The sequence below is a fragment of the Gorilla gorilla genome, chromosome 4, assembly GCF_029281585.2.
Source record: "Gorilla gorilla gorilla isolate KB3781 chromosome 4, NHGRI_mGorGor1-v2.1_pri, whole genome shotgun sequence".
Classification (NCBI taxonomy): Eukaryota; Metazoa; Chordata; class Mammalia; order Primates; family Hominidae; genus Gorilla; species Gorilla gorilla.
The window spans coordinates 136593422-136620057 of record NC_073228.2 but is presented as its reverse complement, the minus strand read 5'-3'; the positions used below and the strand labels follow the sequence as shown (position 1 = coordinate 136620057).

General features: G+C 37.0%; 1 protein-coding gene across 6 annotated transcripts in view; it reads left to right on the top strand.

Moving 5' to 3' along the window:
- The window catches only part of KIF3A (kinesin family member 3A), a 48910-nt gene extending 24185 nt beyond the window's left edge, over nucleotides 1-24725 (top strand). For 2 of the 6 annotated variants that reach the window (XM_055386582.2, XM_063706769.1), the window contains exons 9-17: nucleotides 2523-2621; nucleotides 9966-10122; nucleotides 10521-10701; nucleotides 10918-11028; nucleotides 11376-11501; nucleotides 12889-12942; nucleotides 13303-13371; nucleotides 14290-14414; nucleotides 23813-24725. In XM_055386582.2, coding sequence (XP_055242557.2) covers nucleotides 2523-2621; nucleotides 9966-10122; nucleotides 10521-10701; nucleotides 10918-11028; nucleotides 11376-11501; nucleotides 12889-12942; nucleotides 13303-13371; nucleotides 14290-14414; nucleotides 23813-24005 — 1115 coding nt within the window. In that variant the 3' untranslated portion in view covers nucleotides 24006-24725. Of the gene's footprint in view, nucleotides 1-2522; nucleotides 2622-4605; nucleotides 4678-7122; nucleotides 7132-9965; nucleotides 10123-10520; nucleotides 10702-10917; nucleotides 11029-11375; nucleotides 11502-12888; nucleotides 12943-13302; nucleotides 13372-14289; nucleotides 14415-16897; nucleotides 16991-23812 lie in introns of those variants that run through there. The other 4 variants (XM_004042482.5, XM_063706770.1, XM_055386580.2 and 1 more) reach the window with 3 other exon arrangements.
- Nucleotides 24726-26636: the final 1911 nt, after the last annotated feature.

The following is a 26636-nucleotide window of genomic DNA, read 5'->3' as shown; positions in this document are numbered from 1 at the left end:
AATACATTTCAGTTTATTTTTGCTCTTATGACATTTCTTTTTATAATCTAGTTAATGGAGTTGATCATATCAACGATAAAAAAGTAGGCAATAGCATTAAAATAATAATTTTTAAACTTAAAAATTATTGTAGGCTATATGCAACTTGCAAACATGATATGGAGAGTTCCTATCTACCCTTCACCCAGCTTCACCTCATGTTAACATCTTTTATAAGCATACAACAGTTATTGAAACCAGGAAATTTACATTGATATAGTCTTATTAACTAATTTGTGGACTTTATTCAAATTTGGCCAGTTTTCCTTCCAGTGCCTCTTTTTCCTGGTCCAGGATACAATCCAGGATCACACATTGCATTTATTTGTCATGCTTTCTTTTTTTTGTTGTTGTTGTTGTTGTTTTTTGTTTTTTTGTTTTGAGACAGAGTCTCGCTCTGTTGTCAGGCTGGAATTCAGTGGCACAGTCTCAGCTCACTGCAACCTCTGCCTCCCTGTTCAAGCGATTCTCCTGCCTCAACCTCCTGAGTAGCTGGGACTACAGGCACATGCCACCACACCCAGCTAATTTTAGTATTTTTAGTAGAGACAGGGTTTCACCATGTTTGCCAGGATGGTCTTTATCCTCTGACCTCGTGATCTGCCCGCCTCGGCATCTCAAAGTGCTGGGACTACAGGCGTGAGCCACCATGCCCGGCCATGTCATGCCTTCTTAATGACGATGTCTAGCACACTTGTTCTTCAGTCTAATTCCCCAGTCTTTCTTGATCTTGACATTTTTGAAGAGTACTGGTCATATATTTGTTGAATGTTCATTAATTTGGGTTTGTCTACTTTTCTTTTAAAATGACCCTGCAAAGTTTCTCCACTGTAAATCTATTGTTTTATGTTTCCATTCGTAATTAACATGTATCTTGTGGGGGATACTTTGAGACTGCAAAGGTCCTGTTTCTTGTCATACTTTCTTCTACTATTTTTAGTATTCATCAATAGTTCTTGTCTGCAACAATAATCCTGTGGCATTTGTTCAATGTTATTTTCTATTCTCATCATTTCTTCCTTGTTTAGTGTTTAGGATTCTATTGTAAGGAAGAACAGCCCCTTCATTCCCATTTGTTTATTTATTCAAGTATTTATCTTATTTAGATCATGGATTATAATCCAGTGTTATCATTATTTGTTTTGTTCATTGAATTGTTCCAGCTTTGGCTATTATGAGATCCTTCAGAGTAGTTCCTGTATTCTTTCAGCATGTGCTCATCAGTTTTTTTGAGCATTTGATTACTTTTTGACACTCCAAAAGGTTTTAGGTTTATCTTGTGTCTTCCTTGCCCAATCTTAGAATCATTCACTTCTCTCTGGTCCCTTCTGTAGGAGAATGGTATTTAGAAACCTAGTTTTGGGCACTAGCTGTGCTCATTACTACCAAGATGTCGTTGTTTCTAAGCCCGAAGAAAAAAATATTTTTCAGAAATTTCTTCTCCCAAGACTCTTGTGTTCCTTTCCATCTTGTACTTACAGGTACAATTATTACCTGGTTGTGATTAGAGTATATTTTACTTTTTTCTCCTCTATTTTATTTTGTTAGACATTTCATATGTAAACAGTGGCATTTAAAAATAGCTAATTTGAAGATGATATAGTGCTGATCTGTTTTATTGGCTTCATCATTCCTTTTTTGTTTTTTTATCTTTAAGTTAATGTGTAGTTAACACTGTCTTTGTACAAATAAGCACTTCTTTTTTTGAAAATATCTTGTGATACAGTCCTAAAAGTGGGATCATTGTTACATGACAGTTCTGTGTCTCTTAAAAATACAGATTGAATGAATTATTTGAAATCTTAAACAGGAAGCTGTTTTAGAAGAAATTGTTCCTCAAAAGTGATCACATTTTTAAAAGACTGAATTAGTAACTTTACCACATAATTTATATATATATTTAAAATTATACATAAAGAAATGATTTGAATTTTTTTTTTTTTTTTTTTTTGAGACAGAGTCACTCTGTTGTTGAGGCTGGAGTGCAGTGGTGCCATCTCGGCTCACTGCAACCTCTGCCTCCTGGGTTCAAGTGATTCTCCTGCCTCAGCCTCCCAAGTAGCTGGGATTACAGGTGCATGCCACCAAGTCCAGCTAATTTTTGTATTTTTAGTAGAGATGGGGTTTTGCCATGTTGGCCAGGCTGGTCTCAAACTCTTGGCCTCAAGTGATCTGCCTGCCTCAGCCTCTTAAAGTGCTGGGATTACAGGCGTGCGCCACCTTGCCTAGCCAGAATGGTTTGAAATTTTAAGTGGGTCAGAATTTAACTTCTCTTTAGAGACTTTAAAAATAAAGTCTTTTTGGATATCTCATCTGTGTCTGAGATTGGCATATCTGTTATACTTTCTAGGAGCATTTAAATAGTATTTAAATTTGTTGTTTGCAGTAACAAAAATCTGAGGAAGAAAGCTGATATAGGTATTTCGTAAATAGCTGATGACTTGGTACAGGATAAAAAACATTGTATTAAATTTCTGTCCTAGGAGAAGAAATATCAGGCTCTGATATCAGTGGGTCAGAGGAAGATGATGATGAAGAGGGTGAGGTTGGAGAAGATGGAGAGAAAAGGAAAAAAAGAAGGGGTAAGTTGTGTTTAGTAATCTGATTTGTAGAAATTAGGTGGTTTCACAAGGTGGTAGAGTGCATGACTTTTATTTTGCCGTTATCTGTTTAATATATTAGATAACAATTAGAACAGAAGATGTATGCCATTTACCTGGTTAACTTTGCATTTTTTCTCCTGTATTGATCCGTTTATAGCTGACTTTGAATATATGTTCTGTTTTTTTAGAATTTAGAATTATAAGACTCTATAATAGTGGGTATGCCATTTTAAAATTTCCTGTGTGTTTTAATTTTATGTAGGGACTTACATCTGTGTTAGGAACCTAAGTTTTTTTGTTTGTTTGTTTGTTTGTTTGTTTTGAGACGGAGTCTCATTCTGTCGCCCAGGCTGGAGTGCAGTGGCGCGATCTCGGCTCACTGCAACCTCCACCTCCCGGGTTGAAGCGATTCTCCTGCCTCAGCCTCCCGAGTAGCTGGGACTATAGGCAAATGCCACCTCGCCCGGCTAATTTTTTGTATTTTTAGTAGAGACGGGGTTTCACCATGTTAGCCAGGCTGGTCTTGATCTCCTGACCTCATGATCCATCTGCCTCGGCCTCCCAAAGTGCTGGGACTACAGGCGTGAGCCACCATGCCTGGCTGGAACCTAAGTATTTTAAGGAAATTAGGATAATGTGGAGTTCTTCCACAAACAAGATTAGTCTTTAAAAGTCATTGAATTTTTAAATAGTAAATTTGTATGAGGAATTCCATTTTTAAATTTAGTTCTTTTTCTTTATAAAATGTATTCTCATTCTCACCCTGTTGTGGGGGATTTGTTGCCACGTGTGAATTAAGACTGTTCATTATGATAAGAATATAGATAATATGCAAATGAAATGGACATATTATAATGGCCTACATTTCAAACCTTTTTACCATAAATATTTATTTCAGAACTCTCTTCCATTAATGTGGTCATTGTTTTCAAGCTGGTGCATATTTTGTTTGTCTTATTAAAATGATTGTGCTAAAAATAAACCCATCACTGCTTGATTAGGAGTCCCAAATTTAAAAACTATAAAGATTTTGTAACTTCAAAAGACAGAAAAATAATGATTTATAGCAAAAATTGGCAAAATGTCTGCTGGCTAAATCCAGCTCACCACCTGTTTTTGTAAATAAAATTTTATTAAAACAGCCATGCTCATTTATTTACATATGCTCTATGGCTGCTTTCACATGAAGCCGTATGGCCTGCAAAGTCTCAAACACTTATCTGTCCTTTTGCAGAAAACGTTTGCCTGATTTAGAGAAATTTTTTTTTGTTCACACCTAGTTTTTCACAGAGTAGATTATTATTTTCAAAGCTAAAGCTGATAACAGATTTGTTAAAAATAAAATTTTAAATAGAAAAATGCCAATGTTTAATATGTTAAAATATTTAAAATAATGTATCTTCCTTCCAGGCTGAGAAATTTAAAAATTTTCAGTGAGCCTTTTGAAAGTTTTGCTATCAAACCTTAAACATATTTGATAGTTTGATATTTTGGGGGAGGGAGAGACTGAAAGTGGAGATAGACTAACCTATTATGAAGGGTAATTTATCACTCCTATAATATTTATTGTGTATGACTTTGAGTTTTAAAGCTCCATTCCTTTAACTTATCAACCTAAATAGTTTCAGTAGACTAAAATCTCACCAAATGACTTCTTTATTTTTTATTCTTGTCATTTCACCCCTTTGAATGATTAGGCTTTAGGTGACCAGTAGGATCTGCCCACAGTAGTTGCTTAAAGCAGTACACTTTCTAATTCCTCTGTATGGCTTTGTAAAGTAGAGAATATTAGATAAACTACCAAGACTGGTTTTTAGGAAAGTAAATTTTGGTTCTTTAATACAAAGCTTGATTGTCCTTTAAAATTTTTTTCTCTGAAAACTGAATTTTTCTCTGTGTGTGTGTTCATTTTCTTGTTTCCTCTTTCTTTGGTTCCCGTTGGGCTCATTTCTTTGTTTTCCAGGCAGTAGCAGCAGCAGTAGTTCAGACTCCACATGTTCTGTCATAGAGAAACCTCTGGATAAGTTCTTGCCTAGTGAGTGGTAGCTCTTACATTCTCTAACAGAGCTTTGGCTTTTCCATAACCCATGGGCTTCATTTGAGCAATGCTGCACCACTCCCTGTCATTACCTAAAGAATACATGTTGGATTCCTCAGTAGAACAAAGCATGTGATGATTCCTCCACCCCCTTTCATTGCTTCCAGTTAGTCATAATTGTTAAAACATAGGCTTTAGCTTATGTTTGAGACAATGGAAGAGAGATTCATGCTTTTGCAATTGAGATAATGTAAAGAGAGCTAGTAAGCTGTATAAAAGAATAATTCTTATGCTTATTTTTTAGGTTTCATGACACATTTCTAATCCTGCTCAGAATAAGGGACACATAACATCAAATCTTGTATTTCTAAAAGTACAAATTATATTTGAAGTACACCAGTGCCCATTATAACATGTCGTACAATTACAAATTTTTTACACTTTGGTGTCCTATTCTTAGTGGTAGCTTAAGATTAAAGGCTCCCAAATAAAGAAAAACATAAAGCTTGAAGCAAGTAAAGATGAATTGAATAGTGTTTTATTTCAAATGGACATTTATCCATATTTCTGAATTACCTGATAGATTTTAAGAAAATTTCTTTCTTTTTTTTTTTTTTTTTGAGACGGAGTCTTGCTCTTTTGCCTAGGCTGGAGTGCAGTGGCGCAGTCTTGGCTCACTGCAAGCTCCGCCTTCCGGGTTCACGCCATTCTCCTGCCTCAGCCTCCCGAGTAGCTAGGACTACAGGTGCCCGCTACCACTCCTGGCTAATTTTTGTATTTTTAGTAGAGACAGGGTTTCACCGTGTTAGCCAGGATGGTCTCGATCTCCTGACCTCATGATCTGCCCGCCTCGGCCTCCCAAAGTGCTGAGATTATAGGCGTGAGCCACTGTGCCCGGCTGATTTTAAGAGATTTTCTAAGGTATGATTAGAGAATGCAGAATCACGTGAATTTTATGCAGGATCCATCTAGACTTATTTCAAACTTAAAGGCTTTTGTTAAAACAATTTAATTAAGTTGAAAAGTGTTATTTAATTTAATTTATTTATATTTTATTTTCAGAAGAAAGGGGAGTAGTGTTGCTTTCTTGTACCAGCCTGCAGCTTACTGTCTTTTAAAGCATTATCTATATACATACCCTTTCAAAACTAATGACAAAAATAATTGCTTATTGTTCTTATGCTTTTAGCTTTCTAGAAGAATAATTCCAAGAATATTAGAAATCTCCTTCTCTATTGACAATTTGTAGGCAAGTTACCAAAACAATTCATTTCAAAGGATAATTTGTAAAATACTTGGAATTGCATTAGAAACCACATAGAGGTATTACTTTGTATAATAAACTGTGAAATATGAGAAAATATTTGAGTGGGAGGCGTTGCAATTTAGTTTTCTGTTTTAAAACTTAATTCTTAAAGAGTAGTTATATGAAAGTATGTTATGAAATGAGTTGTACTTTGTTCAATTCAAGAAGTTTTAATTCCTATTTGCGTACCTAGCACATAATTTTTTTCTTGTAATGTGGGCGTGTTGGTGAAGTGGAGAGATGGTTGTCCTAGCATGTGGTTGCTGTGTGTACCCTCCCTTTTAAATATCTGAATGGCCTTTTTAAAAGGTGTTTCTTGCTTGAGTCATTAATTGGCAGTGACTCCTGTAGAATCATTGTTTATAATTACCCTTAAAAATCTACTAATAGAAGGAATGTAAGTTTGTTACTGTACAGGTATACTTCATTTTATGTAATAATTTTATTTTCTGGAAAAAAAAAAAAGCCCTTAATCCGGTTGGGAAATCGGATGTATTGGGAGAACTTGTGTCTTTAAAAATTCTTCATTAGACCTTTCTGTTAATCAAATAATCAGTGGAAATTACTGTAATCTAATTTATCTGTTGGATTGGTTCAGATTTTTGTGTTAGATTTTCTTAAAGTGAAGCATGCCTATAATAGATCCATATACTAAAAGAAATATTGAATTGGGACATTTTTGATATGGACAGTGTGAATTTTGTCACTTTAAACGTCCTAGTTGTTAAAATTGCCTTAATTTTCTGTTTTGCCCTTTTAGATTACTTCCCAGATCTTAGCAGGTTCCTAATTCCATGTCTTCTGTTAGCATAACCACATGGTGTTGAACTGTGACCTTTGCAGGACTTGGGGAATCAGTGTGAGATCTTGAGATTGACTTGAGTTATAATCTAAGACTAAGTTAACTTTAATATTCTTGCTTAAATGACATCTCTCGTTGTGTTGAATATGCTTTCTTTTTACATGGGCTCTATTTCAGTTTTGATAACGGTTTGATTTTTGTTTCTACACTTAAATGAATGCTATTATATATTTTTCTTTGTTTCACAAGAGAAATAATGTTTTCCTTTTTTTCCTCCTCATCTCTGTGCGTATTGCTTCCTGTCTGCGATTTGCTTACTACTTCTTATTGCAAGATCAAGCAGGTTGGTGTGATTGATTTGCACTCCACATGGTACAATTATTTATCCTATAAAGAACTATGTTATTTAAATACATTAAATTTTTAAAATTTAGTAGTTTTTTTTACCAGGTAAGTATCTGTCTTTTGTATTTTTAACAATCTTTCAACTTTAGCTTTTAAAAAGAACTTCATTTTTTTCCCTAAATTCTTAAAGACTCATTAAGCCAAAGTTTGGAAATACAAGTGTAAATTATTTCACATTCAAACATTTTTCTCCTTTTTTCTTAAAGCCAAGGATCAAATGCCTGGTTATGCCGTGGTTGCTTATGTAATAAAAATGAAATTAATTCAATTAGGACTGCCCTGAAGTTCTTCCCCTTTGACTTACCCTGGCCAGTTAACGTTCACAATATTGGTTAGAGCACATGGCAAAGGGCAATAAAAAAAATGTTGCTACTTATGTCTGGTTTAGTTAAATATTGTTTATGGCATTAACTTTTAAAAATATTTATTTGCCTGAAATTTTGTGCTGAATTTTATCATGCATTGTTAGAAATAGATTTCTTTTTTGTTTGATTGGTTTGTTTAAGAAGGTTTTTTTAAAAAAAAGTCCTTTGAAAAATACATATAAAAGTGACTTTTACTGATGTCACATTTTTAAATACCTGGTTAGGAGAGTTAGCACATATTCACATTTAGCTTAAAATATTATTTGTGGAGAAATATAATCATTTATCAGAGTGATTCTGGCTAAAGTAATATGTTACTTAAATATTAGGCTTTTGAAACTAACCCTGGCTATATATCTTTGATTGTCTTCATGAAAGTGTTACAAGACCACAATAAGATTTTTGCTGCTAAAGTATCAGTTTGGAAACATACCTGAATGGTTTTAAATTACTAATGTAATGCATTAATGCATGAACAGTTATGTGTCTTGTATTTCTACATGTAAAATCTTTTTATTAAAAAAGCGTTTTATTTTACTGCTTCTTAATGGGTTTTGAAATTGTTTTTAACTATTAAAACAATTAGAACCCTTGAAGCCTGTACATACTACTGTTCATATGTTGATTAGATCATTTCCTCTATACTGTTAGCATCAGTGTCTTCATGCATTTATTATTTTTGTCTTAACATATGTCCCATTTTGTCTTTAAATATTTATAATTCTGAGGTGGAAAGGAAGTTACACTTTTTTAAATGCGTGTACTTACTATATACCTGAACTGATACTTTTCTCCTTCAAATTTCTAAGACATAGTATGACTGATGGGAAGTAGTTTGGGAATAGTAGTTAAATTATTTTAAAGTTATTTTTTAACAGCTAATTCAAAAGATGCAATACAGATGACTGTGCCAAACAAGCCAGTAAATAGAATCAGTCTACATCCTGACTTTTGGAATGCAATGAATCACACCACACCAAAGCATGAATTTGGATCAGTGCTTTTATTTACTCTTTTATTTCATTTGTCTCGTGCCTTAGGTTTGCTCTGGACTTACAGTTCTATACAAATAATGTATTTTAAACCCTAGAGTTTTTTACATAATTTTGTGATAAAGAGTTAAAGCCTATTAATGATTCTTCATTTCATAGTTCTTGAAAAAATATACTCAGTTATATATCTCCATCATAATTATTTTTCAGTTCTTTTTCCTTGTTAGGTGGTGGGGGTTAGCTTTTGGGTGGAGACATTAACAATTTATACACTCTTATGATTTACACTCTTCTTCTGTAGTTCTTTGGGAAGGAAGTTAAGAATGATGGAAAGGTTCTAGGAGAGCCTCAGACCAATTCTGTGAAAAGTGTTATTGGTTTTCTGAAGGAATGTATGTTTCTAAGAAACTGTATGACCAGAAATGAATTGTCTTTGATTCAGTTTCATCACCAGTTTAATAAGCTAGTTTTATTTTCTCTTTTTCATTTGGATTTTGTTATTTTGAAATTCATTAATAAACTTTCTTTGAGCACCTATTACATGTATGTAAAATACTTTATTAGACATTATTAGCAAAAATAATCAATTGGAAGCCATATTCCAGCTTTATTATTTGGTAGTATTTCTACTTATATTTGACACTTGGCATGTTTACTCTGACTTAGGGAGCCTTCGGGTCCTGAGTTTGACATAATAACAAGCTATTTTAGTTGTTCCTTTAGTGTATGATGATATATCTTGACAGCTTAGCAACTGTGAAATGCTTGGTTAATTACTGTGTATGTAACTGTTACATAATTACATAGTATAGAATTTTTTCCTTTAAAAGTATGCTGTGAAATAAAATACTTTAATGTTATTAAACAAAAATTTTAGAAAAACTCTGAAAAATATATTAAAACTACTTGATGTAAATTCTGCCTGATATTTTTATCTGTGCATTTTATGCCTATATATGACTTTTATTCACTAGTTTTATGTGAACTTGGGGAAGATATTTTAAGGAGTCGCTTGATTTTATACTTGGTTATCAGGAAAAAGTAACTGAAGAATCATGTTGCTTTTTTTTTAACCTATATTTGTTATCTGGGGACATATATATTTTTTAATTTGGCTTTCCTGTTAATCTTTCTTTTCCTATTATTTAGCTCATCTATTTTGCTTCTCTTTTGCTTTTGTTCTTAGTTATCATTGTACAATTGGACAACAGTTTGAATTTAGCAATGAGTTATAAAGTTCTAGGAGCATAATAAATGGAAATGCATGATATTATTGGTTTGATTTCCTTAAAATATTGATAATTGGTTTTGTATTATTGAGGAGTGTAGGCATTTCTATATTGAAGGAGGTAATTTATATAAGTCTGAAACATTGATTCATTTTAGTGATTGTTGCAATTAAATGATTCAAATAGGAAAAAAGAAAGTCTCCCCAGACAAGATGATTGAAATGCAAGCAAAAATTGATGAGGAGAGAAAAGCACTTGAAACAAAGCTCGACATGGAAGAAGAAGAAAGAAACAAGGCTAGAGCTGAATTAGAGAAACGGGAAAAAGATCTTCTTAAAGCCCAGTGAGTATTATTGAATTGAGATGAATTCATGATTTAAATTTCTGTTTTTTCATAGGATATATAAAATAGGAAAATTGAATAGTAATTAAAAGCTTGGATTTTTGTCTCCAGTGTAGCTATTTTGGATAGAAGGGTCCATTGTATATAGTGTATTTCTAAAAACTAGATCTATTTTGGTTATTGTATTTCCATGTGATAGGAAAACATGTCAATGAATTAGAGTGAGTTATAAATTAAATTAGAAATCGATACTACACAGTGGTATAATTTGGTAGAGATGTTACATAATTAATATTTCTATTTTGAAATTGTATATCCAAATTGTAAATTTTGGGAAATGATATTAGTAGAATAATAGATCATCAGTGAATATAGAGTATTTTCATTCTAATCAACAGACAAGAGCATCAGTCTTTGCTGGAAAAATTATCTGCCCTGGAAAAGAAGGTAATTGTTGGTGGGGTTGACTTGTTGGCCAAAGCTGAGGAACAAGAGAAACTTCTTGAAGAATCTAACATGGAACTGGAAGAAAGGAGGAAAAGAGCAGAGCAACTTCGCAGAGAACTTGAGGAAAAAGAGGTAATGTGACTTTCTGTTTTTAGTTTGGTATTTTGCCAGAGAGATTTAACTTTTCTAGTGGAAAGCTAAATATCTATAATCATATTGAAATTTTAAAGCATATTTATGGATTGCTTTGAAGATCAGAGTTGCTAAACATTTATGTCATTTGTTAAAGAATTAGATATTTGATTTTACAAAGAAAATTATTCTGAAGTTTACTAATTTTTGTCATAGCAAGAACGCTTGGATATTGAAGAAAAATATACCAGTTTGCAAGAGGAAGCACAGGGAAAGACCAAGAAGTTAAAGAAAGTGTGGACTATGCTGATGGCTGCTAAGTCAGAGGTTGGTTCTCTTAGAAATTACCTACTAATGCAATTCTGGATTTTTTAAAAAGGAGTTCTTTGATTAAGAATTTATAAATAATCATAATGTGAGCTTATAATTTAAAAGAAATAAAATATTTCTTTATGTGCAATTTTTAATTTTATCTATTAGGCTAAATTGTTTCTTTTCAACCTTAACAAATAGTGTAGAATAGATGCTGATAGTGTCACGCTGTTTATCATTTTTATAAAAGAACTAGGTAAGCTCTCACAAGGTCTCTCTTAGACAAGCATCCTATGTGAGATGGTGCTGTTTTGTAGTTAAAGTCTTGTTTGTTCATAATATTTTTATGGATTTTCTGGTAGATGGCTGATCTCCAACAAGAACATCAGAGGGAAATTGAAGGCCTACTGGAGAACATTCGGCAACTTAGCCGGGAGCTTCGACTTCAGATGCTTATTATTGATAACTTTATACCTCGGGATTATCAGGTAAAAAGGAAGTTCTCCGACCGAGATAGTCGCTTGACTGGGATTAAGGAACAAAGATTTCTAATTTAACTGATGATAAATACTTAATACTTCAGTTATTGAATGTACAATTTTTTGAACAAATGCCATCACATTTCACTTTAGTTGTTAACTTTTAATACATAATCTCTGTTTGAGTATCTAGCCTTTTAGACGAACTCAGATTCATGTATATGTGATCAGAATCAAGGTGTAGGTCCCATTCCTTCATTCAGCACCCATTATCATACAAGTAGAATAAATGGAACCCCTGTGCTGCCTTTTTCTCCCTGCTGTGGGTGCTGATTCTTTGTGTGTGTGTGTGTACATGGTAAAATACAGATAACATGAAATTTACCACCTTAGCTATTTTAAGTGTGCAGTTCAATGGCGTTTAGGACATTCACATTGTTGTGCAACCTGTACCATCATTCATCTCCAGATGGATGCTAATTCTTACTACTAGTATAATTTTAAAATCTCAGCCTCTATTTTTTTTAATCCAAAATTTGTCTTTCCAGTGCATTTTGGTAAACTTTAACATTATGATTTTTTTTTTTTTTTTGGTCAGGGAGACAGAGTCACTTTGTTGCCCAGGCTGGAGTGCAGTGGTGCAATCTCGGCTCCCTGCAACCTTCACTTCCCGGGTTCAAGTGATTCTCATGCCTCTGCCTCCCGAGTAGCTGGGATTACAGGCGTGTACCACCACACCCAGCTAATTTTTGTATATTTAGTAGAGATGGGGTTTAGCCATGTTGGCCAGGCTGGTCTTCAGTTCCTGAGCTCAGGTTGATCTGCCCGTTTTGGCCTCCCAAAATGATGGGATTACAGGTGTTAACCACCATGCCTGGCCAATTTTTTAAAAATCTGTTTTGAATCTCAATACAGTTTTAAGAAATTTGTCTGAAAATAAGTCTTAGTCATTTTTTTTTTTTTTTGGACCTCAGGTACATGGAATTAGTCCTGGGTTCATGGTACATTCTCCTTATTGGTCCTTGGATGGCCTGCTTTTATTTAGTTATTTTGTAATGAACTCATCACCCAAAACAATATCTAGGGCCCTGATAATAACTACTGCTAACCAGTTTCCCCTTCCCTTATTTCATTCCTTTGCCTCTTCCAACCCAAGGTAATCATTATCTTGATTCCCAAGTTTCTCATTCTGTTGTTTTTTCATTTTCATTTAGTTTTATTGCATCTACATGCATTCCTAAGAAATATGTATTTTAGAATTTATAAAAAGGTTATATCAGTATGTAATGTTTTGAGACTTTTATTACTCAATGTTATTAAGATTTTAGTTTTATGACTTCAATATTTTAGATGTTATTAAATATTAAAAATAGGCTATCTTTCACCCTTTTAAAAGGAAATGATTGAAAACTATGTCCATTGGAATGAAGACATAGGAGAATGGCAGCTAGTGAGTATTACCTTCATTCTTTCACGTAATAATTAAAGAGTACTTCCTATGGTCTAGAAATTGTGCTGGCTACAGTGGGGAGGAACGTGGTCCAGTAGATGAATCAGATGAGAATCCAGTAGGGCAGATAAAATATTTTTCTAATTCCATGTAATTAATTGTAACATACAGGTCATGGTCTGGGTGGAAATGGTCAGAGTTAGGGGCTATGTGGGACTAAGTGACCTCTGGGGCCCTTTCTGCTAGCGTTCAAATCATGTTTTACTAGTGTAATGTTAGGATTTCTCAGTTATTTGCCTAACTCACAGTATTGATTACTAATTAAGACATTTCTCTCTCTCTCCCTTTTCTTTTTTTGAGAAATGTGTTGCTTATACAGGAAATAACATGAGGAAGCAAACCCCAGTACCTGATAAAAAGGAGAAAGATGTAAGAGTACTTAAAAAAAAAAAACAAAAAACACAAAACTACTGTTGTTTCTTTATAGGAATATGAGTCATTAAATTGTATTATCAACTTGATATCTGTTAATCAGCTCTGCTGAAAAATGGGCTGATCTTTTGGGAATAAAGGCTCTAGGATGGGGTGATGAGGAGGACAGTTCTGCTTACCATCAGTCTTGATGTCAGGCTTATTCCCACCGCAAGAGGGGCATGGACTCACTCTTTGGAGTCCTCTTTTCACTACCACTCTGGGTCGTAGGATTATGGGTAGAGACTAGAATGTGTCTTTCTTTCTCTTCAAAGCTAGTTCTAGTCCTAGGTCAAGAAGAAGAGGGAGTAGGCCGGGCGTGGTGGCTCACGCCTGTAATCCCAGCACTTTGGGAGGCCGAGGCGGGTGGATCATGAGGTCAGGAGATCAAGACCATCCTGGCTAACACAGTGAAACCCCGTCTCTACAAAAAAATACAAACAAAATTAGCCGGGCGTGGTGGCGGGTGCCTGTAGTCCCAGCTACTCGGGAGGCTGAGGCAGGAGAATGGCGTGAACCCGGGAGGTGGAGCTTGCAGTGAGCCCAGATCGCGCTACTGCACTCCAGCCTGGGCGGCAGAGTGAGACTCCGTCTCAAAAAAAAAAAAAAAAGAAGAAGAAGAGGGGGCAGCTTTAAGAAAAACAGCAACAGTTTTTATGTCCAAGGAAATTTATAGTGTGTCAGGGCTTCTTACTCACCAACCTTTATTAAGTACATTTTAGATACTGGGATTAGAAGATGATGTCATTAGACATTTCTTTGGTTTTAGCTTCCGTGGGTTTGATCAAGGAGTTTATTCAGTATTTTAAATCTTCCCCCAAATCTGGCTTTAACTCTTTGCCTTAAGAGTGCTTTGTGTTTGTTTCTTTTACTTAGCCCTTTGAGGTGGACCTTTCTCACGTCTATCTTGCCTATACTGAGGAGAGTCTGCGTCAGTCTTTGATGAAACTAGAAAGACCACGAACTTCAAAGGGGAAAGCAAGGCCAAAGACAGGGAGAAGGTAAGGACTGTCCTTGAATCTGGTAAAATGAAGGCATTGAGGTATTCTAATTAGATACATGTACAGGAAGTTAAAATTTATTTAGTTAAAACATGATACATATTTTGGCTGATTTATTAAAAATCAAATTCCTGGCTGGGCACAGTGGCTCACGCCTGTAATCCCAGCATTTTGGGAGGCCGAGGCAGGTGGATCATTTGAGGTCAGGAGTTTGAGACCAGCCTGGCTAACATAGTGAAACGCCATCTCTACTAAAAATACAAAAGTTAACCAGGCATGATGGCGCATGCCTGTAATCCCAGCTACTGGGGAGGCTGAGACATGAGAATCGCTTGAACCCAGGAGCCGGAGGTTGCAGTTAGCCGAGATTATGCCACTGAACTTCAGCCTGGGTGACAGAGCAAGACTTGGTCTCAAAAAAAAAAAAAAAATCAAATTCCTTCTGCATTAGAATTTGAGTAAATAAAATCTGGCCAAAGAATTAAGGTCTTCCAACTTCTTAGGCTCCTGAGTAATAGAATTTATTTTTAATTCACTCTGTTATTTCCAAATGTATAATGGGTTTAATTCCTTAATTCTTAGACTAATTCTTCTTATGAAATGCTAATTAATTTGCCTGTTTGGTCTCCCAAGGTATTGTATTCAGCTGGTTAGTTTTTCTGTCAGGTGCCCCAAGAACCTTGATTTCCTCAGTCACCAGCTAAGGAGAACTTCCTTGGACATTTCCCCCTCTCCTTTGAGCACTGGTTTTGACTGTTGGGTAGTCTGCATGTATCATCACATAAGCTCAGGGAAATCGGGATATGGGAGTCCTGGGCTGGAGCTTATTTTTTTTTCCTTTCCCTTTCCTACATCGAGGACTGTTCAGTTTATTTAAGCTGATTTTAAGACTCTGGGGCTCCTGAAATGTAGGAAATAATAAGCTGCTTTTTTCCCTACTTTGAGTGCATGGACTTTCAAGTTACATGTGGGATGAAGTTGTACGGTTTTGATATCTTTGTGTTACATAATCTCATAGACGTGACTTAACACTTATAAATTATGGGATGGTTGAACTCAGGGTTGGGCAAACAGTTGAATATTAAAAATGTACAAATTTTTACATTCTTTAGCATTTAGGTGAGGGGTTAAAAACTTTCCTATACCAACACATGCCAAGCATATTGTAGTGAAGCAAATCAGTTCTAAGAAACACGAGTCCCTTTAGATGTATCTTTTTTTCCATTTTTAATAAAACGACAATGCAAGTGTGATGATAAATGGTAAGACATTTGTCCCCAGCGTGGGAGAAAAATTGGCAGTGGTGAGCAGTCCTGTCTAAAGTGAGTGGCTGCTATTCTCTTCCTAGTTATCTATGGAAATAGAGGGCTCATTGTTTCTGGATCTTCTGTTTTCTTTTATTTTCTTTTTTTTGAGATGGAGTCTCACTCTGTTGCCCAGGCTGGAGTGCCCCGAGTAGCTGGGATTACTGGCACCTGCCGCCATGCCCAGTTAATTTTAGTATTTTTACTAGAGATGGGGTTTTGCCCTGTTGGCCAGGCTGGTCTCGAACCCCTGACTTCAGGTGATCTGCCCACCTCAGCCTCCCAGAGTGTTACAATTACAGGCATGAGCCACCGTGCCTGGCCTGGATCTTCTCTTTTCTAAGGAAAAGCCAGAAATTTGAATTATTTACTTGAGATCTGTCAATTTTAGTTACTTTTTTTTTTTTTAACTATATGGACCCTAAAGCAAACGAATAAATAATATGATATTTGAATACATTTTCCAGAACATCCATTTTAAGATACGTCATTTTTTTAGTTTAACATTAAAAAAATCATGTGGCCCAACATTATATGAGCCAAACTCACCATCTCTGTATACTAGAATTGGCCTGCTATAACCATGGAAACCCTAAGAAAATGGTAGCCATAAACATGGACAAATACATGCATTAAATGGTTTATTGATGTTATATTACATTATATGATGTGTTCAATGTGATGTTCCTCGTTAGAAACACATAGTTAGATGGGCTAGGCAAAATTGCAATAAATATAATACATTAATGTAGCATTTCCATAAGTCCCTACATATGCATCAGGTATTGCCTGAGATGATTTGTTTCTGATTTCCTCTGAATCCACTTGCACCTTTTGAGTACCTCAGAAGAGATAATCAGGAAGTTCAAATCTGGCAAGCATGCAGCTCACTTGGCCTGGCCACATGACCTAGTCTAGTCTTGGAAATTATCACCTGTCCTGTCCTTCACTATCTGGCATAATGGGGTGGGCTGCCGTCCTCTTGCATTTACTCTAAGTCAGCTTCCCATAGACTGAAAAGGCGAGCATTAATTGAACACTTACCATGGTCAAACGTGTCAAATTTTGGCTTGTTTCCAGACTATACAGGCCACCCCATAGTTTCTATATAATGTTAAATGTTTGCATTTCAGTCTTTTAGGAAAGCATTCATGCTTGCTTTTTTTCTTCTCCAAACAGAAAGCGTTCTGCAAAGCCTGAAACTGTAATTGACTCTTTACTGCAGTAAATGTTACAGACTTAAAGTCACAATAAAAATTAGTGATATTCTCATGCCTGGACAAAATCTTTAATTAAAACAGTGAAGACTTCTCTATAATTTCAATTAATGGAAGTTGTAGATCAATGAATAAGACTGGAAATAATAATTTGCTTAAGAACTTTTAGTCTACATATATTAATATAACATATTAAAATTGTACAACTGGTGATTGTTCAAATTGTTGTACTACTACTCTTCAATTGTACTGTGCAGGGAAGTTGGGGGAACAGTTCATACTATAGAGAGTTACAGTTTAGATGTATGTGTAAATCGATTAGCTATTTATCCAACTACTGTACATTTAGGTAACTAGAATTTCAAAATAGAAAAAAAAAAACTGTGTCCTGTTTTGCACATAGAAAGAAGCAGATCAGATTGTCCTATGTTGCGCTGTTATATATGAATGTTTGGACTGTACATCTAAAGAATGATTCCGTCCTAACACCCACCCAGCCTGTTTGAACACATTCTAATTGTCTAACATTTGTTGCATTTTAAGTATGAGATGACTGATCTTACGAATGTTTTGTAGAAAATTTTATAATTTAACAATCTTTGCGAGTATACATGTTTTTTAACAAGTTGAAAACGTTTCATCTGAACCTTTCCTAACTTTTTTTTGCCAGTTTGAGTTCAAATCAAATACACCTTAAGTTCTGGTTTCATGTTCTCTTGAAACATTGAATTGTACGTAAATATAAAGGATCTACTGTTGCGGAAAATTAAGAAGCTAAATACTGCTCAGTTATCTTTGCCTGCATGTATATTTTTAAAAATTCACTCTGAAGTGTTATGGATGCTTTTCTTTGAGTTCTGAATTTTGGTGGGAATTACTTTATGTCTCCCAGTTAAGAAGAGTCTCCATTTTCCAGAAAATACAGCTAAGCAAGAAAAATATCTTTTAAATACTTTGCCTTTAAAACACTTTTTATTTTGTTTTTCTATTTTAAAAATAAAATATTATTTTCTGAATTTCTTCTATTGGGTAATCCAGTTAGACCATATTCCTCTACAAATAAAAACTATGTTGATTTCATAGTAAAGTAAGTTGTAATAGAGATAATTATTTTTTTCTGTTGTTAGCTGCTTATGAAACTTTTATTGTATTTTTTTAAAGTTATGCTACTCCTGGCCGGGCATGGTGGCTCACACCTGTAATCCCAGCACTTTGGGAGGCCGAGGCAGGTGGATCACTTGATGTCAGGAGTTCGAGACCAGCCTGGCTAACATGGTGAAACCCTGTCTCCAGTACAAATACAATAATTAGCTGGGTGTGGTGGCGCACACCTGTAATCCCAGCTACTTGGGAGGCAGAGGCAGGAGAATCTCTTGAACCTGGGAGGCGGAGGTTGCAGTGAGCTGAGATGGCATCACTGCACTCCAGCCTGGGTGACAGGGTGAGACTCCACCTCAAAAAATAAAAATAAAATAAAAATAAAGTTATGCTACTCCTAAACCACTTAATATATGTTTTGTGGTTTTCAAAATTATGTAATCAGCCCTGAAACACATTGGTTGAAAATATTTTGAGACTTTATAAGTTAGTATTCATTAAATTAATATTATTTTAATAAGTTTTGTTAAATCCTAGTTTAAATGACAAAGCTGTGTATAGAGTAGGGGTGAGTGAAGGTGGAGTACTCGTGAGGTGGCGATAAAAATGTACCCATAAATTTAAAGTCCATTCTGTAATTGGAATACTGAATGTCCTGTGTGTGGTGAACATTTTCTAGGTGATTAGAATTGGATTTCACTGGCTGCATTTATTTGTGGTATGTAAGATAGCTAGAAATTTATTACTTAACTCTGTGGGGCATTGTTTAGATACTGTGAAGAGTTGAGGTAAATATGTGTCTTGTAAAAGCTTTGTGTGATCAGAATATTTTGGTAATTATAAAATGTTTTTGATGATACACATTTAACTCTGTTAGTAATTACTCTAAAGAAATCTTAATTTTACCAGTTTAAAAAAAACGCTTCTTTTTAAAAGTTCATGTTTCTAACCTTTAACAATTCAGTTAATAGGAAAGGAGTAACTTTTAAATCAAGCTTTAAAACATGGAAATTTAAGCCAGTATGTTAGATATTTTTTCTATCCCACCCTACCATGATAATAAAAATAAATCTATAAAAAGTCAAAATAAAAAGCCGATCTATAAAAAGTCAATTGAGAAGTTCTAAAAGCAGGCTACTATAGCAGGGGTGTTTGTTTTTTGTTTGGAGACAGAGTCTGGCTCTATTACCTAGGCTGGAGTGCAGTGGGACAATCTCGGCTCACTGCAACCTCTGTCTCTTCAGCCTCCTGAGTTGCTGGAACTACAGCTGTATGCCATCATCCTCGGCTAATTTTTGTATTTTTTTGTAGAGATGGGGTTTTGCCATGTTGCCCGGGCCTGTCTTGAACTCCTAGAGCTTAAGTGATCCACCCGCCTCAGGCTCCCGAAATGCTGGGATTACAGGCATGATTATAGGCCTGAGCCACTACACCCCGCCTACTATAGCAGTTTTTTAAAAAAAGCGTTATGTTAAAACTGATTATACCAGATGGACATTAAATATCCATCTCAGAAATACCAAAATTTGATACATAAGCCTGGCCTGAATATCTTTTTTTTTTTTTTTTTTTGAGACAGAGTCTCACTCTGTCGCCCAGGCTGGAGTGCAGTGGCGCGATCTCGGCTCACTGCAACCTCTGCCTCCTGGGTTCAAGGGATTCTCCTGCCTCAGCCTCTTGAGTAGCTGGGATTACAGGTTTGCACCACCGCACCCAGCTAATTTTTGTTTTTTTTTTTAGTAGAGACCGGGTTTCACCATGTTGGCCAGGCTGGTCTCATCTGACTTTGTGATCCGCCTGCCTCAGCCTCCCAAAGTGCTGGGATTACAGGTGTGAGCCAGCACGCCTGGCCTCAAGCCTGGTCTGAATATCTATATGCAGATATGGGACACTGACTTCAGAGCTATTCATTTAGCTCCAGTCATAGCAATTCTGTAGTTTCCTCACATTTACTGTGTCTTTGTCCACAAATGAAATATGTTGTAAGGTCAGTGTTAATTTCGTGAGACGATATAGATGAACACACTTGCTCATTTTTTGAAATAAATATGCAGATTTAAAATGAGTGGCACATATATATAAATAGGTTATTGAATGGGTATTCTCTTTTCCCTTAATTTAAAAAGTGATATTTATTTATTAAAAGGAGCATTGGTAGAATTATTGGTTTATAGTATCTTCTTTAATAATCCTTACAATTACATATACTAATAGGATGTTAAAATTATCATCGTGTTTCCTATTTGTGTTTAGATTCTTATAAAGCATGAGATGAGTAATCAAGGGAAGGGTCGCATCTCCATGTTTGCCCCGTGAATAGAATCCATTTGACAAGCCATTTCATTTCCTTTCTGGAGAAAGGGAGTTGTTTTTTTTTTTCTTTTTGCAGCAAAAATTTAAGGTTTTATTGGGGGAGGGGGTGGTGCTACTTCCTCTGTAACATGTTTTTAATATGATTATGGTTTTTGGTTGTTTTTTGTTTTGTTTGTTTCCTTTTAGTCTGTTTTTAATATCCTTCCCCTTAACTCTTAAGGAAAGTCTTCTTCTTTCCTACAGGGCTGTGAATTAAGGAATGGGTAGCGTTTACATTTAAGTACACCAATGTCTGCCCAATTTCCTAATGTATACATTTGTTTTATTTTAAATTATTTTTTGTTCTTAAAAATACTAGAAGAAAACATAGATGTATCTAGTGCCTTTGAACTTATACTGTAGTCTGACTAATTTAATGAATAACTTCAGTAGCATTACTATAATACTGTATGCTGGCCAAAATTACAAATTACAGTTTGTTGCATCAGTTTCAGAAGCCATGCTTTCATTGTATTTTATGTATAAATTGTATTTGTTCAAGTTGTATATATTGGTATTGTATGTATACATGCAGCATGGTTAAATAAGAATAAAAATCTTTTACCTAATGCCTGTAGTAGTGGTCTGCTGCTTTTCTCAACTATCTTTGTGCTTACTTCCACCCTGATATTAATGAGCAGGTTCTTTGTGCTTGGCATCTCAATTTGTGGTTAAGAGAGGCCTGTGTAGTTTCACACCCAGAAACGCTTAATGTTGTGGGTCTTTTAAGCAGAAATCATGAAGCAAATCTGGGAGAGATGTTATTTACATCTTTAAACTTTTAGGTTTGGCGGTACATGTGAAGGTTTGTTACATAGGTAAACACATGTCATGGGGTTTTGTTGTACAGATTATTTCATCACCCAGGTATTAAGCCCAATACCCAATAGTTATCTTTTCTGCTCTTCTCCCTCCTCTCATCCTCTCCCCTCAAGTAGACTCCAGTGTCTGTTGTTTCCTTCTTCGTGTTCATAAGATCTTATCATTTGGCTCCCACTTATAAGTGACAACGTGTGGTATTTGGTTTTCTGTTCCTGTGTTAGTTTGCTAAGGATAATAGCCTCTAGCTCTATCCATGTTCCCACAAAAGACATGATCTTATTCATTTTTATGGCTGCATAATATTCCATGGTGTATATGTACCACATTTTCTTCATCCAATCTGTCATTGATGGACATTTAGTTTGATTCTTTGGAGAAACTTTTTTTTAAATTAAATTTTATTTTATTTTATTTTATCTTATTTTTTGAGACAGAGTTTTGCTCTTGTTGCCCGGGCTGGAGTGCAGTGGCACAGTCTTAGCTCACTGCAACCTCCACCTCCTGGATTCAAGCAATTCTCCTCCCTCAGCCTCCTGAGTAGCTGGGATTACAGGCATGCACCACCATGCCCGGCTAATTTTGTATTTTTAGTAGAGATGGAATTTCACCATGTTGTTCAGGCTGGTCTCGAACTCCTGACCTCAGGTGATCCACCCGCCTCAGCCTCCCAAAGTGCTGGGATTACAGGCCTGAGCTACTGTGCCCAGCTGGAGAAATGTTTTTAAATGTGCTTCTTCTCATTGATAAACTGTATTTTTCACCAAAAATACTTTTTTTTTTTTTGAGATGGAGTTTCGCTCTTGTTGGCCAGGATGGAGTGCAATGGCACGATCTCAGCTCACTGCAACCTCCGCCCCCCAAGTTCAAGTGATTCTCCTGCCTCAGCCTTCAGAGTAGCTGGGACTACAGGCATGCACCATCATGCTTGACTAACTTTGTATTTTTAGTAGAGACGGTGTTTCTCCATGTTGGTCAGGCTGGTCTCGAACTCCCAACCTCAGGTGATCCACCCACCTCGGCCTCCCAAAGTGCTGGAATTACAGGCGTGAGCCACTGTGCCTAGCCCCAAAAATACTTCTATCTGAATTTTGTTATCCTTTTCATTATGTGTTTGAGAACAGAAACCAATTCTCAGGTCATAACTTAAGGAAGTGTGTATGTAGAATGTATTCTATGAAAGGTACCATTACTTAGTGGTAACAGTGCCATGATCTCATTCAGAAGCTTAAAGTATCTCCAAGACAATAACATTACTTGGGTTATTGTTAATCATGTTCTTTTGACAAACATTGGTTACCAGGCACTGTGACTGGCAGGCTTAAGAACTTCAAAGTAGAAAATGAGAAATTTTGATTTGTCAACAAGTTTCAAAGGACTTTAAATTTTTATTTTTATTTATTTATTTTTTTTAGAGTCTTGCTCTGTTGCCCAGGCTGGAGTGCAGTGGCACGATTTCAGCTCACTGCAAGCTCCGCCTCCTGGGTTCACGCCATTCTCCTGCCTCAGCCTCCCGAGTAGCTGGGACTATAGGCATGTGCCACCACACCCGGCTAATTTTTTGTATTTTTAGTAGAGACGGGGTTTCACCGTGTTAGCCAAGATGGTCTTGATCTCCTGACCTCGTGATCCGCCTGCCTCGGCCTCCCAGAGTGCTGGGATTACAGGCGTGAGCCACCGCGCCCGGACTGAAATTTTTATTTTTTAATTGACACATAATTATATTATGAGATATATCGTGATGTTTTGATACAATATATGATGATCAGATCAGGGTAATTAGCATATACATCTCAGACATTATGTCCTTGTGAACACTCAGTATTTTCTTTTCTAGCTATTTGAAAATGTTGTTGTTTACTATAGTCATTCTACAGTGCTATAAAAACACTAGACCTTCTATCTAGCTGTAATTTTGTGTCTCAAATGACTTTGTTTTTAAAGACAGGGTTTTGCTCTATTGCCCAGGCTTGAGCGCAGTGGTACGTTCATAGCTCACTGCCCCCCTTGAACTCCTGGGTTCAAGCAATCCTTCTGCCTCAGCCTCCTGAGTAACTAGGACTACAGGTGCATGTCCCCACACCTGGATAATTTTTTATTTTTACTTTTTATTTTTTGAGACAGAGTCTCACTCTGTTGCCCAGGCTGGAGTGCAGTGGCGCAATCTCAGCTCACTGCAACCTCTGCCTCCCGAGTTCAAGCGATTCTCCTGCCTCAGCCTGCCAAGTAGCTGGTACTACAGACACACCACCATGCTCGGCTAATTTTTGTATTTTTAGTAGAGATGGGGTTTCACCATATTGGCCAGGCTGGTTTCAAACTTCTGACCTCGTGATCTGCCTGCCTCAGCTTCCCAAAGCGCTGGGATTACAGGCGTGAGCCACTGCACCTGGCGTCAAGTGGCTTTTTTAAAATGTGTTTTTTGTAGGGGTGGAAACTCCTCTGGTCATTCCGGGGGTCTTCCTCTCCCCCACTTCCAGCTTATGTAAAACTCTTACCTGTGTGTAGAACATGAAGACAAAATTAAAGGCCTGCCCTGGCATGTACAAGATAATAAATCGTGCTGCCTTTGCCCCCTTTGCCCCTCTTCTGCAATTGCGTTCTGGAGCTATGGTATCCAGTTTCATCAAGCGATACCACTGAGCCACTCCCTTACAAACGCGTCTGTTACTGCCTGTGTTGTCGGGATGCTGCTGAAGACACTGTCCATCCTATCATCTTGTGAAGACTCTCAAGAGAAATTTCTTTTAAAGCTAAGTACCAGATTATTATATCAGACTATTTTCTCCCTGCATATATAAAAAGAGTGAGGTAAAATAATGCGTTTTCCACTGTGCTTTTGCTGATAGGACTATAATATCTGATGACCTGCTTATAGTCTTATTTTTCTCTGGATCATCATTTCCTCCTACTCCCTTTCTGCTTTGGTCCTAATAATGTTATTTTCTGTCTTAATCTTTTCCAATAAATCACTTTGAATCCATTTTTAAAACCAGGTGGAGTAAAAATCACTGAAGACCACCGTTAGCCTGTGCCTTTACAGAAGGAGTTAACACAGTTCTGAAGCCACAGCCTGAACTTAAAGCGAGCTGGAGGAGCCTTCCAAACAGATTTATTAATTATTATCTCAATTTCTCTGTCTTAAGCTGTTTCATTTGCAAAGCAAATCAGGTATTCAGTCCTTTTTCGGAAGTTGAACAAATGTGTGGGAAAATGATTACGAAGAGGCTACTTCAAAAAGAACCTGTTTCCTCTCAGCATTTATCTTGGGCTTCCTGTGACCCAATCTTCAAGTGACTTTTATCAACGTTATCAGAACATCAGATTGTCTTACCCAAACACGTTTATGGCTCTGACTAAAGAATATGACAGATCAGATATTCCTCTCCACCTGCTCCCCTCCCCCATCCCTTTTTAGAGGGCTGGGGAAATTTTAGTTTTTAATCAAAGGCTTTATTTCTCCAGTTGTGCAAAGGAATTTAACTGGGACTTTACAACTGAATAAAGTATTTCTCAGAGTCGATGCTAATCTTAGCAAGAGGATATTGCCTAACCCAACCTAAAAGCAGCAGAGTCATTACAGAAATATTATGTTGGCCTTGATTTCTACCCCACCATGAGTTATGCTACTCACCAGGTAGCCTGTTTTGTTTTTCATTTTTAGAGACAGGGTCTCACTCTGTCACCCAGGTTGGAGTGCAGTGTCACAATCATAGCTTACTATGACCTCAAACTCTTAGGCTCAAATGATCCACCTCAGCCTCCCAAGTAGCTGGGACCACAGGTGTCTGCCACTACACTTGACTAATTTTTTAATTTTTTGTAGAGATAGGAGCTTGCTAAGTTGCCCAGGTTGGTTTAGAACTCCTGGCTTCAAGCAGTCCTCCCGCCTTGGGCTCCCAAAGTGCTGGGGTTACAGGCGTGAGCCACTGTGCCCAGCATGTGCCCTGTTTTAAGTGTATCTCCTGCTGTAGTCCGTTACATGTACACATCTCTTCTGTGTTTACTGTGTACCTGCTCTATGCTGAGAAGAATGTCTTTTCAAAACTCACACTCTCCCTTAGGAGAGAGAGGTGGCCACATGAATGGAGAATGACTGCATAGCATGCTGAGGGCTGTGGTAAAAGAGGCTGAATGGTGAGCTGCCAGGTACGGCATCCTTCCTGTGCAGCTGACATGGTGCCTGACACATGTCTGCCTGACCAAAGGGGCAGAAGAGGCTTCTCAGGGGAAGTTCTGTTTGAGGTCTTCAGCAGTTCAACAGCTGGGGAAAGGTATTCCAGGAGCGAGTGAGTTTGGATGCCATGTGCGTTGGTGGTGTGCTTGAAGTAGAGCAAACGGGGTGGAGGCAAATGAGCCTGAAAAGGAAAGAGATGGGACAGGATCCTACTGTGGAAGAGTTTTCTGTAAGCAGTGGGAAGCCACAGAAGGATTTTAAGTGGGCCATTCACATTGTGTTTTATTTTGAGACAGGGTCTCACTGTCACCCAGGCTGGAGTACAGTGGCATGATCAAGGCTCACTGAAGCCTCAACCTCCCAGGCTAAAGCAATCCTCCTGCTTCAACCTCCCAATTAGCTGAGAGCACAGCTGTGTAAAAATTTAATTTTTTTTTTTTTTTGTAGAGACAGGATATCCCTATGTTGGCCAGGCTGGTCTCGAACTTTTGGGTTCAAGCGAAGCTCCCATCTCAGTCTCCCAAAGTGCCGGGATTACAGGCATGAGCCACTGCACATGGCCTATTTGTGTTTTAGAAAAACAACTGCTGGGCCGGGTGTGGTGGCTCACCCCTGTAATCCCAGCACTTTGGGAGGTTGAGGCGGGTGGATCACGAGGTCAAGAGATTGAGACCATCCTGGCCAACATGGTGAAACCCTGTCTCTACTAAAAATACAAAAAAATTTACCTGGGCGTGGTGGCATGCACCTGTAGTCCCAGCTACTTGGGAGGCTGAGGCAGGAGAATCACTTGAATCCCGGGGGCGGAGATTGCAGGGAGCCGAGATCGTACCACTGCACTCCAGCCTAGTGACAGAGTGAAATTCTGTCTCAGAAAAACAAAACAAAACAAAAAGAAACAACTGCTGGAGAGTTTGTGAAGGATTAGAGGGAGCAAGACGGGATGCTGGTTGGGATGGTGGTTGGGAGAGCAGATGCTATACACACCTGTGTCCCGGAGGTGGAAAGGGTCATCAGCCAGAGGAGTAACCGCCCTCTCTTCTCAGCTGTTTTGCTTGCACTCGTGATTGGTATAAACTGAGGGAGCAAATGTGTGTCCTCTTATTCACGTTGCCTAGTAAGTACCCAGGTGTGCAGTGAGCATACAAAACATCAAAACATATTTTCATTTGGCTGAACTCTGGCTAATCAGAAACTAGAAGGAGCAGACAGCTTAGAGACTTAAAGTTGGACTAGGAAGAAGTTGACAGGATGG